Source organism: Dromaius novaehollandiae, unplaced genomic scaffold (genome assembly GCF_036370855.1).
Source record: "Dromaius novaehollandiae isolate bDroNov1 unplaced genomic scaffold, bDroNov1.hap1 HAP1_SCAFFOLD_27, whole genome shotgun sequence".
In the NCBI taxonomy this organism is placed as follows: Eukaryota; Metazoa; Chordata; class Aves; order Casuariiformes; family Dromaiidae; genus Dromaius; species Dromaius novaehollandiae.
Window position 1 is genome coordinate 5,285,622 of NW_026991415.1, and position 15,913 is coordinate 5,301,534.

General features: G+C 53.8%; 2 protein-coding genes across 2 annotated transcripts; one reads left to right on the top strand and one right to left on the bottom strand.

Moving 5' to 3' along the window:
• Positions 1-2,483: 2,483 nt before the first annotated feature.
• Positions 2,484-3,002, top strand: LOC135326411 (olfactory receptor 14A16-like; the record flags this gene model as incomplete). Its single annotated transcript, XM_064504298.1, has 1 exon — positions 2,484-3,002. A coding segment is annotated over exon 1 (519 nt), but the record flags the coding sequence as incomplete, so codon positions are not given.
• Positions 3,003-6,799: 3,797 nt separating this feature from the next.
• Positions 6,800-7,369, bottom strand: LOC135326349 (olfactory receptor 14J1-like). The gene has a single exon (XM_064504230.1). The coding sequence runs from the start codon at positions 7,367-7,369 to the stop codon at positions 6,800-6,802; it is 570 nt and encodes a 189-aa protein (XP_064360300.1).
• Positions 7,370-15,913: the final 8,544 nt, after the last annotated feature.

Here is a 15,913-nt window from a genome sequence, read left to right on the forward strand (position 1 = left end):
TCAAGAGGGTGCTGCGTGGGTCAGGGCTGCTCACAGCTCCAGCTTACCTTGAGCACATTCCTGAGGGGACTTTTCAAGAGGGAGCTCAGGGCAAGGGTTCCTTGAAAGGGAAGCAGCTTCCCTTTTAGGGTGTGTGCTTTCAGTTCCCTCATTTTTGCAAGGAGACAAAAGGAAAGAGTTTTCTGCTTTGACAAAGAACTGGGACCCCTAAACCTTCACTCTCAGAGATCAGTAGGTCTGTGAAAAAACAGAAAAAGTCCCTTCATCCTCACCCAGCCTACAAACAGCATTGTCATCACCTTTATGGCATTATCAGGGTTTATGTGACGTGCTCCTTAGGACATTTGAGCACAGCAATGCCCCCAGCCAGTGCCCTGTCCCGGGAGGTTTCTGTAGGGCAGAACTGAGCACACAGAGGGTGGAACAGGGTCTGGGAAAAGACGTTAGGACAGAGAAAAAGCTGCCAGCAGGGACAGCTCCAGGCAGCAGAGTTGGGCAGGGAATAAGAGGGAGCTGCTAACAGAATCATCCTGGGAGAATGGATTTGGGCAAGTCATGGTGTGTCCCTCCACTGCAGATAGCTTCCTCGGAGCAAGCTCCCCATGTTTCCTCTCCCACCCAGCAGAGCCTCTGCCCTGACAGTCATGGGGTCCAGGGCATGAGCCCCCTCCTCTGCAGCCAGACCTCTGCCAGAGGTGAGGAGCCTCTCTCCTGCCACAGGCCCATGTTGTCCTGCCCAACAAATGTGGCCATCTGCAAGGGGGCATGTCCAGCGGGGCAAGGTTAAAGCTTTCCCAAGTGCCTGTCTGTCTGTGTCTCCTTGCCTCCCTTGGCAGCAGGATCATAATGTTGCTCTTTGTTTCCCCTCCTGTCCATGCTGCTCCCGTTTCTCTCTTGGGCCCTCTGGGGTTGTGGGGGTTTTGGCTGCAGTTCAGACACCAACACTGCAAGTTGGGGAACAGCAGGGTCTGCATGGGAGTGAGCTGTCCCCAGACTCCTTGAAACCTGTGAGACTACAGAAAAGGGACCCTGTGGGGCTGGGGAATGAGCTGACCTTACCATGCTCTTCATCACTGTCTCCATGTCTGGCCGGAGAGAGAAGAAATTGGAACTCTTCTCTTAAACCCTGAAGCCCTCCCCTCTCAGCTCAGTCCAGTTGCTTTCTGAGAGGAACGTCTGAGTGTGATTGTCCTTCGGTTGAGAGAGGTGCAAGCACAGGTGAGTAAGGGGCAAGACTCCTTGACAGACCACATCCCGGGACTCTGTACAAAGTCATAGCAAGCCCTTTTTTCCCCCTTGCGATGCACAAGGGCTCATGCTGAGAGCAATCAAATTGCCAAAGATTTCTGCCCTCTCAAAGAATGCTTCCATGGTGAGAGGGAGGCATCTAAAAACTAAATCCATCTATGACTAGATCTCTGCTGCAGGTCATTTTTTGTAAAAAAAGAGGTGTCTAAAAGTGGAACAGCTCTTCCACATAAGAGGTGGACATAATCAGCTGCAGGATGTGTGCATCAGAGCTAGTCACTTCCCATTCCCACTACAGTGCCTGGAGCACAGATGGTAAATAGACCTGAGGAGAGGATCTATCTCATTGGGACAGAGGCATCTAGAAAGGGTCAGGTCAGCCCCCCCTTCACTCACCTCTTTCTCTCCATTGCTTGAGCAGGATTTGGTGTGACTGATTCAGATATAGACACCTCTGTTCATGAGAGCAAGGTTGGGAGAGATGAATCCCTCTCAAGGGTCTTCTCTTTCAGAGAGAGCTGGCATGAGAACTGTATTCATCTCTCATTCTGGTAAATAGAGAATATTCCCACTGTGTCCCTGGACCAAGTCCCCTTTCTGTATGTCATGGCAATCATTTTCTGGTATCCCACCAAATATGTGGGGCTGACTGACATCTCCATTTCCATCCTCTAGCAGAGCAAAACTGACTCCTCTGGAGAACATGGGCAGAGGCCGCCATACTGCATGTCATGTTCAGTCAGCATGAACCACAGCTCCAGACAGAGCGCTGAATGAATGTAAGGTACAGAGAAAATGTGAGGATTTCTGTTACAAATGGAATGGTTTTGGTTCAGAGAAGACTGCTGTAACTTGTCTCTGCCTTTTCCCCCAGAGCCAAGTGGGAGCAAATGCCCAACAGCAGCTCCTTCAATGAATTCCTCCTCTTGGGGTTTGCAGACACACGGGAGCTGCAGCTCTTGCACTTCTCGCTCTTCCTGGGCATCTACCTGGCTGCCCTCCTGGGCGACAGCCTCATCATCACAGCCATAGCTTGCAACCACCGCCTCCACACCCCCATGTACTTCTTCCTCCTCAACCTCTCCCTCCTCGACCTCGGCTCTATCTCCGCCATGGTCCCCAAATCCATGGCCAATTCCCTGTGGAACATCAGGGCCATTTCCTACTCAGGATGTGCTGCCCAGGTCTTCCTGTTTTTCTTCCTCTTTGGAGGAGAGTATTATCTCCTCACTGTCATGGCCTATGACCGCTACGTTGCCATCTGCAGACCCCTGCACTATGGGACCCTCATGGGCAGCAGAGCTTGTGTCCAAATGGCAGCAGCTGCCTGGGCCAGTGGTTTTCTCTATGCTCTCCTGCACACTGGGAACACATTTTCAATACCACTCTGCCAAGGCAACACAGTGGACCAGTTCTTCTGTGAAGTTCCCCAAATCCTCAAGCTCTCCTGCTCAGACTCCTACCTCAGGGAACTTGGCCTTCTTGTGGTTAGTGCCTGTTTATTCTTTGGGTGTTTCGTTTTCATTGTGGTGTCCTACGTGCAGATCTTCACTGCTGTGCTGAGGATCCCCTCTGAGCAGGGCCGCCACAAAGCCTTTTCCATGTGCCTCCCGCACCTGGCTGTGGTCTCCCTGTTTGTCAGCACTGGCCTGTTTTCTTACCTGAAGCCCCCCTCCCTCTCCTCGCCAGCTCTGGACCTGGTGGTGGCTGTTCTGTACTCGGTGGTGCCTCCAGCAGTGAACCCCCTCATCTACAGCATGAGGAACAAGGAGCTCAAGGATGCCCTGAAGAAACTGATTCAACTGGTACTATTTCAGCAGCAATAAGCTGCCCACCTCTCTTCACAAGTCAATTCCAGTTTATCTCAGGCAGCTCTTTTGTTTTGCACATTCTATCTGTGTTACTCATGTTTGTGCACAAATGTTTGAATGCATCCCACTTCTCCAGAGACACAAACCCCATCTGTCTGACCCGGAGGCCTTCTGTAAATCTGCCCCTCACTGTGTCAGAGCTGACCACTCATGCAGCTTCTCTGTAATAAAAGGGGATTTTCTCAGTACTCTGCCTAAACGATGGGCTCTTCTTCCCATCTGGAGCCAAGAATGTGCTCAGGGAATTGCACCCAAAAAGGCCCTGTTGCTGTGCCTGGGTTTTGCATGGGCTAAGGGGCATCAGCTCGTAGAGTGGTGTGTTAGGGAAGGAGGGCTGGATTCAGCTGTCCCTTGCGGGTGGCCAGTGCCCCTGGAGGGGCTGAGTGGTCAAGAGGTCTCTGCCGGGGACTGTCCCACATATTACAGGGCTGGTGACAGATGCCATTCCTGCTGGAAGGGGATATGAAGCCACCCAGGGAGCACAGAGGATCTCCAGGGCCAGCATGTGCCTGGAGTGGGCAGGCTGCTCAATCCCTGGGGCCGCAGGAGTTGCCGGAGGGGCTGCAGGCAGCCAGGGTGAAGGATCTCTGGTCATGAGAGCAGTGGAGACCTGGAGTGCCTGGCCTCCATTGCCTTGTGCCATTGCTGGTCCCTAGCCCGGGGGCTGATGGGGAGGCTGACACCCCTCTCTGCCCCCCAGCAGCTGCTGTGGCCTGCAGAGGGGCTGGGGCTGTGGGGTGAGTGCCCAGAGCTCTGCAGCCCCCTGCGGTGGGCACTGCTGTGGGGCCACTCCAGCCTGGTCTGCTGTGCTGGGTGGGCTGGGGGGAGGGCAGGGGAGGTGGGGAGAGCTGGGGAGGGTCTGGTCTGGTCTGGAAAGGGCCTGGGAGAGGAAAAATGCCAGCAGGCAGCTCCTGCGTGTGAACGGCAGTGTGGGAGCACAGAGCCATGTGCTTGCAGGCAAATGCAGGTCTGCTGGGAAAGGCAGCAGGACATGGCAGGTGCAGGAGAGAAGAGCCCAGGTTGTTCCCTCTGTTGCATGGACACACTGGGGAAGCTGCCCCAGGGCCATCGTCCCAGAGCAGCCCCTCACATCACCCCTTTGCAGCACTGGCTGCTCATCCCAGCTGTGGGGTGGTCCATGGCCAGCTCCATCCTCCTGCAGGTCTCCGTATCCCAATGGAGGGGAAAAGGCCAGCCTTGCAGGGCCTCTATTCTGCACCAGGCCGTGACAGATCCCAGAGCATGGCTGTCTGCTGACCCCCGAGTGGGGCACAGCACAGGCTGGGCAGAGGCCAGGTGCTCAGGTCCCCCAGGCTCTGGGGGATCATTTAATAGTCATTTAATAATAACCCAGCCCTTTTCATGTCAGAGATCTCTGGTGCCAGCCCCACCTCAGCCCATTCCTGAAAGGCTCCAGAGAAGCCCTGGAGGGAGCTGGAGCTGCCTCAGGCCCAGGGAAGTCTGCCGGCAAGAGGGTTTGACATGGGCACAGCAACAGCAGTGCCAGGAGCAGGGGAGGAGCAGGGAAATTAGAGGAAAGACCCCTGCCCTTGGCTGCACGGCCGGGACACTGGATGGGGGATGCCTCTATAGCCAGCCAGGCTCCAGGTTCAGGGTGGATGCCCATTCAAGGATAGGAGCACTGGGATTTTCATGGGCTTCAGTGCAGCCATGACTCTGGTGAAGGCAAGTGGGCAGATCCAGGCACACACAACTGTCAAGGTCAGGGGTGAAAACGTCAGCTTGGGGCTGGTGAAGGCCCTCTCTCTCTCCTCCCTGTGTGGAAGGGAGTCCCCCGGTGATGCTGGACTCCACTTTGGCTGGCAGGAGGGGAGCACAGGGAGGGTGGAAGAGGCAGATGGAGCCTCTCAGGGTGTGTGAGGGAGTTTTTGAAACCACAGGGCTGAGCCAGGGACCTTTGGATCTTCTCCCAGACACTCCCCCAGCTGAGCTCATTCTGCTCTGCCCCAGGTGCTCTCATCCCTGTGCCAGCCATGCCAGAGCAGAGGCTGAGAATTCATGGCTTCACAGAGGAGTTTTGGTGGGAAGGGACCTCTGGAGGTCTCCAGTACAACCCTGTGTGCAAAGCAGGGCTGGTTGGAGCCCTGCAGTCCCATCTGGCCATCATTGGACTATGCCTGACCCCGGGTACCATCCCCAGACTTGCTCTGCTCCTCTTGTCCAGGCTCTGCAGGATGGCACCTCTCATCAGTGGGTCCCTGCCCTGCCTGCCTCACCAGCACCCTCAGCCCTCGGCTCCGCTTCCCACATGGAGCTGCCTTGCTGTGGGGCCATGGGCCATGCTGGTTGGGGCAGGAAGCAGACCCAGCTGGACAGGGATCACCACCACTGATACTGCTGGCACCTCTCTGTGCTCATGGATGGTGCTCAGAGTGACCCCAGGGCACTTGAAATGGCAGGAGATGCGTTTGGGTGGGCACCAGCTCCAGCCTGTGGTGTTTCACTGAGGGTGCAGGAATCACTCTCCAGTGCCCCTTCCCTGGGACTCCTGGGTCCCCACTGCCTCTCCGGGGATTGCAGAGCCCTCGTTACCCCATGCATCCCTGGATTTAGTGCTTTACCTTCTGGTTACTCCACTGTGGATCATCCCTCATTTTGTAAGGCTCCACTCACTGCCCACCCCGAGGCACACGCTGTCCCTGGAGATCCCCTGAGCTCTGCTGGGGGCTCAGATCGCCCTCCAGAAGGATGGGCATCTCTCATCAGCACTGTCACCTGTGGGACAGCCCCGGGCAGGCAATTCAGAGACCATTCACTAGCTCCACTGGTGCTGGTCATCGACAGATGAAACCTGGATCCAGCCCTCAGTCCCTAACAGATCACACAGAGACTCTGAGCTCGTCCCCCAGATCCCATGGAGTTCACAAGCCGAGCAGCAGGCGCTTTTGTGGTGCAATTTCTTTGGGTGTATTTTTGACTCCACCTTTGGAAGAAAGGTCAGACTTGGAAAGGCCCTGAAAAGAGAAAGTCCTGCTGCTCTTGCTGGATGTGTCTCCAAGAAAGCTGCAGCCCCCACGCAAAGACTGAAGCAAGGAAATCCCTGTTGTGGCAGTGTGTGGATGGTCCTGAGGAGCGGAGAGTCTTTTCCCACAGGCTGTGTCAATTCTGCTCCTCTCCCCTCCCCCTCTGCTTTGAGTGTTGGAGCTCTGTAGAGGGAAGGGACCAGCCTGCAGTGACAGCCGGCTGCCACCCTCACAGGAGAGGGGTGTGAGATCACACCCTGACTGTGGCCAGGGGAGCTGAGCTCTCCTAATGGACACGGGACCCATGGTCTCACCCCACCTGCTCTCATCTGAGCCTGACTCTGTGCCCCTGAGCTCCCTTAGTGTCAGTGCCAAAAGAGACACTGCAAAGGAAAACTCTCCTCGTTGCCCTCAGGGCATCTGGGGGAGCTCAGACTAGCAGGCTCTGAGGTTCCCCCACCTCTGCTGGTGAAGGGGGAAGCCTGGCTTCCTGCCTCAACACTGTCCCTGGGTCAGATACCAATGAGAGATTCCTGAGGACAAGTGGCACAAAGCAAAGGTTTTTTTTTTACAAAAATGTAACCAAGAAAAAACAAGCAAGCCAGAAAGACATGAACAACACATAGCAATGATGCTAAATCACGTGGAAACAAGGAGCATATGCACATGGGACGGTTATTGATGCTGACACTGGACTCATTGAACAAGTTTCCTTAGGGCATCCTTGAGCTCCTTGTTCCTCATGCTGTAGATGAGGGGGTTCACTGCTGGAGGCACCACCGCGTACAGAACAGCCACCACCAGATCCAGAGCTGGGGAGGAGAGGGAGGGGGGCTTCAGGTAGGCAAACATTGCAGTGATGACAAACAGGGAGACCACGGCCAGGTGAGGGAGGCACATGGAAAAGGCTTTGTGCCGGCCCTGCTCAGAGGGGATCCTCAGCACAGCAGTGAAGATCTGCACGTAGGACACCACAATGAAAATGAAACACCCAAACATTAAACAGGCAGTAACCACAAGAAGCCCCAATTCCCTGAGGTAGGAGTCTGAGCAGGAGAGCTTGAGGATCTGGGGGATTTCACAGAAGAACTGGTCCACTGTGTTGCCTTGGCAGAGTGGTATTGAAAATGTGTTCCCAGTGTGCAGAAGAGCACAGAGAAAACCACTGGCCCAGGCAGCTGCTGCCATTTTGACACAAGCTCTGCTGCCCATGATGGTCCCGTAGTGCAGGGGTCTGCAGATGGCCACAAAGCGGTCATAGGCCATGACAGTGAGGAGAGAATACTCTGCCAATATGAAAAAGACAAAGAAAAAGACCTGGGCAGCACATGCTGAGTAGCAAATGGCCCTGGTGTCCCTCAGGGAATTGGCCATGGATTTGGGGACAGTGATGGAGATGGAGCCAAGGTCAAGGAGGGAGAGGTTGAGGAGGAAGAAGTACATGGGGGTGTGGAGGCGGTGGTCGCAGGCTACAGCTGTGATGATGAGGCCGTTGCCCAGGAGGGCAGCCAGGTAGATGCCCAGGAAGAGCGAGAAGTGCAAGGGCTGCAGCTCTTGTGTGTTCGCAAATGCCCAGAGGAGGAACTCGTTGAGGGAGCTGCTGTTGGACATAGGCTCCTTCAGGGCACAGGAGGATTTTCCAAGAAAGAAGGGACATTGACAAGTTAGGACAGACTTATCTGAGCAAAGCTTTGTCCTAAATCCCTCCCAAACACACACACATTACTTCTCCCCATCTCAGCAACACCGTCCTTGAGCTCGATGGCTTGAGCTCTGCTTTATGCTGGCTGAGTTTGCTGTGAGGAGCAGGGGGCCAATGGGCTCCAGAGGAGTCAGCCCTGACCGACAGGAGTGTCTACATGGGAACAGGGGGGACTAAGATTTATATTCCCAGTTCCAGTCAGATTTCATACACTCGTAATGTTAAAGGGATGTCAGTATCTTCACTCCCAGTTCCAAATAATGTCGGTTCATGAATAGTTTTAAGGCTTATTGTGTTTTCTTTAGCTGACCCTGTTGTACCAGAAGAGAATTCTTAGAGGTAGAAATCCTCAGCTTTGCTGCTGAACTCAAAGGGACCAGCTGTGATTCCAGAGAGCGAAAAGCATTCACTCCAGCTTTAGTGCAGAGGCAGGAGAGCTGGCCTGGCCATCTGCCGTGTTCCCAGCTGCCCTGTTCTCACACCTCGGAGGTGGAGGACAGTTGCACTCGTATTACCCAAAAAAGAAATGATACTGTGGAGAGCAGAGGAATCCACTTCCAAAGTGCCCATCAGCACTCTTTCTGAGCGTGTGGGAGGCAGGTCTCAGCCCTCCCCTTCTAGCCAGCAACACCTTGGGCTCCTTCCAGCTGCCCACATCCAGCCTCCCAGCAGCATTTCCATGGCCTCAGTGTGTAGGTGGCTTCTCCCTGGGGCACCCAGATAACATGCAGCTGCAGTGGGAGATCTGGGCCCTTCTGGAGGGCAGCTGCAGCCCAGCCAGACACCCCAGGCAAACGGCAGAATGTCCTAAGGATGGGGTGTCCTGACAAGAGAGTTGGCACATTCCCAGCTCCCCACACTGCACTGCCCAGAGCCCCACAGGCTAGAGGGGCACTTGGGCACCTCACTGTCAAGGACACGTCTGCATGGCAGGACCTGCAGGGTCAGTGTTGTCTGAACTGCATGAGAAACCCCCCTGCCCAGAGAGTCCAAGGGGAAGGACAACGGCAGCAGGGGCAGGTGGGAAACATGGGGCAATACCATGACATTTGTGCCCAGGGAGGCAGGGACAGGCAGGCACAGAGGGGCACTCAGCAGTGTCTCCTCTCCTGCATGTCCAGCTGCCGAGGAAACGACTCCTGCCCTGGACCCCACAGCCTTGAGAGCAGAGGGCTGTGCTGGCTGGCAGAGGAGAGGAGGTGCTGGAGCTGAGGGTTTCCTCTCACACTCTGACCATGACTCTGCTGCCTGGAGCTGTCCCTGCGGGCAGCTGTTTCTCTGTCCCCACGTCTCTCCCCTGTCAGTGCTCACAGACCCCATCCCACCCGCTGGGTGCTCAGCTCTGCCCTGCAGAAACCTCCTGGGGACAGGACACTGCCCAGGGCACCTCCGTGGTTGCAGGTGCTCCAGAGCAGGGGAGACAAACCTTGGTGAGGCTGGAAAGGTGCTGCTGGCTCTGTGTGTAGGCTTCAGGGTGGATGGAGGCATTTGCTGAGTGCCTCCCACACCGCTGTCTAAACCTGACAGGTCCAATCCAATTTCACCCCACCCAAGGAGAATCAAACTGAAAGCACAGACTCATGACAGCTCCTTCCCTTTCATGTATCCCCTACCTTGACCTTCCTTTTGGAAAGGCCCCTCCAGAAATGTCCTGGGAGTGAGCCGGAGCTTGGAGCAGTCCTGACCCACACAGCTCCCTCTTGACAGGACCTGCCCTGACAAAGGTCTCTCCTCCCACCCACAGCTTCTCCCTCAGTGCCGTGGGGAGCTCCCTGGGCAGGCTGAGGGCTGGCCCTTGCAGGCAGCAGAGTCACTGCTCCAGGCACACAGCACCCTGGGGTGCAGGGACACAGCTGTGAATTACAGCCCATGCAGACCTGTGTGCACACCCCAGCTTCACAACCCTGCAGCATCCCTGCGAGAAGATAACAGGATGCCCTTTCCCTGTGATGGTGTGGCATGGAATCCCTGCTCTAAAGGATGTCCCCCTCCCCTGCAATGGAGAAACTGGGAGAGTGATCCTTAAAAATGCAGTTGTGTGACTGGACAGGTTTCAAGACCTTGCCAGGAACCCCAGTAGTATTGCTCTGCAGACAGAGACTTACCGTGTCAAGGGCTGTGAAGATTCCTCCCACAAGCAGCTCTCCTCTGTCCTCCCACTCCACACTGCCTTCCACTTCTCTCTGCCTTCTCTCAGCTCATGTCAGCAGCAGCAGGCAGTGCCCGCAGCCCTGCTGCTCCTTGCGGAGGAGCTGCTCCTGCACACAGCTGTGTCTGGGCAGTGCTGCCAGGTTGCCATGAGCTCCCTCCATCCCAGGAGCCTGGCCCCACTCAGGAGCAGAGGCCCAGCTGAAGATACAAATTTCTCTGTCCCTTGTGCTCCCTCCTCCTGGGAAATGTTCACTGAGGTAAACCAAAATAATCACTGGTGCTCCCTCTCTAAACAGTGTAGAGAGAGTGATTCCAGCATTGCACTTTGTTTCATCAGAGCATGGTTATTCGCAAGAGGTGGAAATGTCCCACTCAGGAAGCCCCTATCCCCATGTCTTTACTAGGCAGGACACCTAGATGGGGACAAAAGCAGAGCTTGTTTTCCCATTTTTTAGGTATTGTTTCAGATGAGTCAGTCTGGGCTTCTCAGGATGCTTTAGCAGGCCCTGGGGTGGCGCAGGATTCAGATCCTTGCCGTGAGCTCCACAAAAAACACACTGAAGGTGGAATTCCCCTTGCCCAGGCAGAACTGAGCATAGCATGGATGTCTGCATGCAATATCTTGGTCTAAGCTCCCATTATAATCCCTGGAGATGGAGGGTGGGAGTCAGCTGCTCACACACAATCACCTGGTGACATTGGAAGAGACAGAGGTGGTCCAAGGCATGTGCCAGTGTCTGCTTGCTCTGATGGAGCAAGTGTGAGACCTACATCCTTCTAGAGCATGAGTTGGGGGCTAAGCAGGGAATTGCCTTGGCCACTGAAATGGTAATAGATGTCCACTGCTACCAGAGCTCCACTCACTAAGAAGCTGAGACACATGCAGATCCCAACATTGCAAACAGTTGATGCCATCCAGTGCAGGCACTTGTTTCAGTGACATAGCAATAGGCCTGCAGGGCCATGTCGGGTGCCTGGGGTGTCCAGCACAACCACGTGTTTCTAGCAGATACACCATGGGAGCTACAGGAAAACCATGCCCCTTTGGAGTGCTTGCTGGGCAAGTGCCCCAGGGCATCTCAGATTTCCTACCAGTGCTCAAACAACTGGATCCCACCACTGCCTTTAGGCCAAGTCCATCCCATCTACAGCCAGGCGTGCTGCATAAATGGGAGAGACACGTCACACCAAGGTCTCCGCTCTAGTCTCTGAACCCCTAAAACCTTCTAGCTTTCCTCCTCCTGAACCTCTTCTCACCCCCAGATGATATGACCAGGAACTGGGCTAATGACGACCTCAGAGTGGCCAAATCACAGGCTGCCCAGGGCCAGAGACTTCTTCAGTGGCTCTTTTCCTTCCTGGAGATCAGTTCACCTCTGCCACAGGACCCAGGGTGCTACAGAGTCAGCTCAGGCAGCAAACCCCTCTCCTGCCATTCCTGCACAGCCCAGCTCTGTTTCTCCCTGGCCTTGGGCACCGCATGGTTTGCTCTTTCAGTGGGAACCTCCTTTCACCATTGCATTGCCACCTGCTATCTATGCCAGCATGTCTGTGCTCTGAAGTGGGGCCATTGCACACACGGTGTCCTTGGCTCTTGGTAACAGGTTTCACTAGTACAAATCTGTTCCCTGTGCCACAGCTGAGGCTCTTCAACCCAAAGACACACAAGTGCATGCAGGCTGGGGCACAGAGTGGAGCAGATGGAGATGCACAAGCTGTCACAGGACTGAAACAAGGTTGGAATAACTGAGATGCAGTGGGACAGCTCACATGACTAGAGGGCTGTGATGGCAGGGTACAAGTTCTGCAGGCAAGACGGTTGGGGAACATGAGCAGGGGGGATGCCCTTGGTGTGAAGGGACAGCTCAGATGTATGGACCTCTTGCATGGGATGGACAAAGGTTTGGGTGAGAGCTTGTGCGTGAGCATCAGAGTAGAGGTGACGTTGTGATGAGAGTTACAGACCACCCAATGAGGGTGAGGAGGTGGAGGAGGTGGATACAGTCTCCCTTAAGCAACCTGAGGAATTCAGGAGGTCACAAGGCCTGGTTCTTACAGGGGGGAGTTTAATCTCCCTGACATTCATTGGAAGGGCAAACAGCAGGGTGCAAGCAGTCCAGGAGGTTTCTGGAGGGTGTCAGGGACATCTTCTAAGCACAGCTCCCTGATGGGTCAAGAAGGGTGATGCTCACCTGGACCTGGTTCACACACACAGGGAAGCACTGATCAGGCCTGTGATAATCTGTGGAATCCTCGGCTGCAGTGACTGTGGAATAGTGGAGTCCCAGATCATGAGGGCAGTGAGGAAGGACAAGAGCAGTGTACAGGCTCTGGCCTTCAGAGGAGCAGTTTTCGGTCTCTCCAGGGAATCCCATTGGAGGCAGCCATGAAGGGCAATGGAACTCAGGAAAGCCAGCAGGTCCTTTAGGGCAGCAGCCACCAAGCACAACGATGGTCCCTACCGATACTCAGTAAAACTAGTAGACATCTTGGGAGATCAGCTTGGCTAAACAGGATACTATTGTCCACCAAAGTAGGGATGATGTTAGGGAAATCAGAGCTCCCAGAGGATAGACACTTGCAGGGGATGTCAAGGGCATGAAGAAGAGCTGCTACTACTCCAGTAATGGAGAAAGACTAGGCAAGGAACACCTGGGCTCACTGCTGAATGGTGCAGGGGCTCTAATAATAGCAGATTCAGATAGGTCTGAGGAGCTCAGTGCCTTCTTGGCTTCAGTCTGCACCCACAAGGTCTCCTGGGCTGCTGTGCCTCAAGTCAGGGCTCCAGAGAAGAAAAACAGCCAGCAGTGGATGAGCATTGAGTGAGGGATTGCTTGCAAGAGCTAAATCAATACAAGCCTTTGGGTTTAGACGCCTTGCATCTAAGGACATTGGGAGAGCTGTCTGCTGTCTTTACAAGGCCACTGCTTATCACTTTGAAAGGCTGTGGAGATCAGGGGAGGTCCCAATGACCAGAAAAAGGAATATGTTGTGCCCATCTTCAAAAATGGCCACAAGGACCACCCAGGGAGCTGCAGATCCTTCAGCCTTACTTTGGTGGGGACTGTGTCATGCAGCCAGTCCTCTCAGATCACATTTCTGGGCACATGAAAAATGTGCCTGGGAAGAGTCAACATGGATTAACTGAAGACAAATCATTCCTGTGCAACCTGATTGCCTTCTGTGACCAAAGACCTGTGATTGTGGAAGAGCAGAAAATACTGGATGCCATTTATCATGATTTTAGCAAGGTGTTGGACACTGTCTCCACAAATATTCTTGAATACAATAAGACATTACGATAAGATGGATAGACAAGCGGATGAGTAAAAAGCTGGCTGGATGATCGAGCAACCAGGGTATTTTCAATGGTTCATGCTTGACCAGGAATTCAGGTAAAGGTGGAGTATGCAGGGTTCCATACTATGACCTGTGCTGTCTAACAGGTTCATCAGTGACCTGGAGCATGCAACTCTCATCACGTGTGTAGATGACACCTAATCAGGAGGAAGAATTGTATGTTTGAGGGCTGCCATTCAGAGGGACCTCAGGAGGCAGAAAGGAGGAACGGGCCGTCAGGAACTTTGTGACATTCAACAAGGACAAATGCAGGTCCTGCACCTGGGGTAGACCAACAGCCTGCAGTGATACAAGCTAGGGAGTCTTGGGGGCAGAGAGCTGAACATCAGCCAGCAGCCTGCCCTGGCAGCAAAGGAGGTCGCAGTGTCCTGGGCTGCATGAACAGGAGCACAGCCAGGAGATCAAGGGAAGTGATTATCCTCCTCTACACAACACTCGTCAGAGCACATCTAGATACTGCATCCAGCTGGGGCTCCCTGTAGAAGAACGCTGTTGATCACATGGAGTGAGTCCAGTGGCAGGCCCCCAAGGTGGTTGGGGCCTGGAGCACTTGCCCTGTGAGGAGAGGCTGAGGAAATGGGTTTGTTCAGTGCAGAGAAGGGAAGGTTTTGGGGAGCACTCATAGCAGCTTCTCAACTCAAAGTTGCCACCAATAAAGAACAAGGTTTTTTTACAGGAATTCACGGCAGGAGAATGAGAGGAAGCAGTTAAAAGCTGACACAAGTGCAGTTAAAATTGTATGTAAGGGAGAAAAAGCAACGAGGATCCTGAAGCATTTGAAATGGGTTCCAGAGAGGCTATGGACTCTGTTTTTGGAGCTTTCAGGACACAGCTGGACAAAGTGGTGAGGAACTTGGTGTGAATTCAGTGTTGATCCCCATGTGAGCAGGAGGTTGGACCAGAGTCCTCCCAAGGTCCCTTCTGACCTGAATGGTCCTTGATCCTGTCATCTCTGGCAATAGCTACTGCAATTCTTGCAGGCAGGAATTCCTTTTCCATATGTGGATTAGCACCTGACAAGGCCTCCCCAGAGCCTGAGTGCCTTCTACGATTAAATAGCTCTTTTGGTGGTTGGAGAGCAGAAAGTGTCTTTCAACTTCATTTTAGCAAACTGTTTGACAGTCTCCCACAATATTCTTGTGGGATACAACTTAGAACTTTACCGTCTAGATGGGTGGACAACCAGATGGCAAAAGAACTTGTTGGGTGGTCAGGCTCCGAGGGTAGTGGTGAGTGCACAGTACTCTTCTTGGAGGCCATGGAGAAGTGGAGCACCACAGGGTCTCCAGGAACTTGTCCGGTGCAACAGCTTTATTAGTGACATGGAAGAGGCAATACTCAGGACATACTCAGACAGGCAGGAGGAATGGGCTGTCAGGAACCTCAGGAAATTCAACAAGGACAAATGCCAGGTCTTGCACCTGGGAGAAACCAACACCCCACAGTGTTACAGCCTGGGGTCTGAGTGCCTGGGAAGCGGTTCTGTGGAAAAGGACCTGAGGGTCACGGGGGACAGGGGCAAAACGTGAGCCAGCAGCATTCCCTGGCAGCAAAGAAGGCCAGAAGCATTGTGGGCAGTCTGAGCAGGAGCACAGCCAGGAGGTCAAGAGAAATGATGATCGCCTTCCAGTCAGTATTCATTAGACAATGTAGAGAATACTGCATCCAGTGTTGGGTTCCCACAAAAAGAAAGAGGCTGATAACTGAGAGCCACTTTGGCCAAGGGCTGTCACAGTAGTCAGCGAGCTGGAGCACTTGCTCTGTGAGGAAATGGGGCTTGTTCAACTTGCAGAAGAGATGGCTTTGCAGGGATCTCACAGCAGCCTTCCAATGGCTATGAGGAGGTCATCAACAAGGTGGAACCCGGCTCTCCACCAGAGTGCATGGTGGAAGGACAAGAGACAATGGGCATAAGTTGAAAGAAGAGACGTTCATGCAGGACATAAGGAAAAGCTTTTCCACTATGAGGATGGTCAAGCTTTGGAAGTGGTTGCCCAGAGAGGCTGTGCAGCCTCCTGCCTTGGAGGTTTCCAAGACCAGACTGGATGAAGGCCAGAGCCACCTGGTCTGACCCCAGAGCTGACCCTGCTGTGAACAGGGAGACTGGGCTAGAGACCTCCTGAGGTCCTCTCCACCTCAATCCCCAAGACAGCCCTGATCAATCCTTTACCTCACTTTGAGTTTCCTAGAGTTTTTTTCTTCCCCCCCTTCTCAGTTTGTCTCCTTTACCATCCTGATCCCTTCCCCTACAATCAGCCCACTCCTGCTTACTCTTAACTCATTGGTGCTGTATTGGTTTCTTTTTTGTTTGTTGCTTTGTCTTTTATTTTTCTTTTGACACAGGAGGAGCTAAAGTACAGAAGGATCTTGAGGAACTCGGGTGATTTGGACAACAGGTACCTCATGAAGATTTACAAGAGAAGTGTCAAGTCCTGCGCATAGGCAGCAATAAACCTGTCCATGAGGAGAGGCTGAGGGACCTGGGCTTCTTTAGCCCACTGAAGTGGAGGCAAAGGGCAGTAGAGTAGGAGGCTGTGACTGCTTGAAGGGTGGTTTCAGAGATGCTGGACCTTTTCTCGGTAGTGGAAAACAGCATG

Coding starts and splice junctions, on each gene's coding strand:
- LOC135326349 (XM_064504230.1), bottom strand. CDS start 7,369: ATGGCCTATGACCGCTTTGTGGCCATCTGCAGACCCCTGCACTACGGG.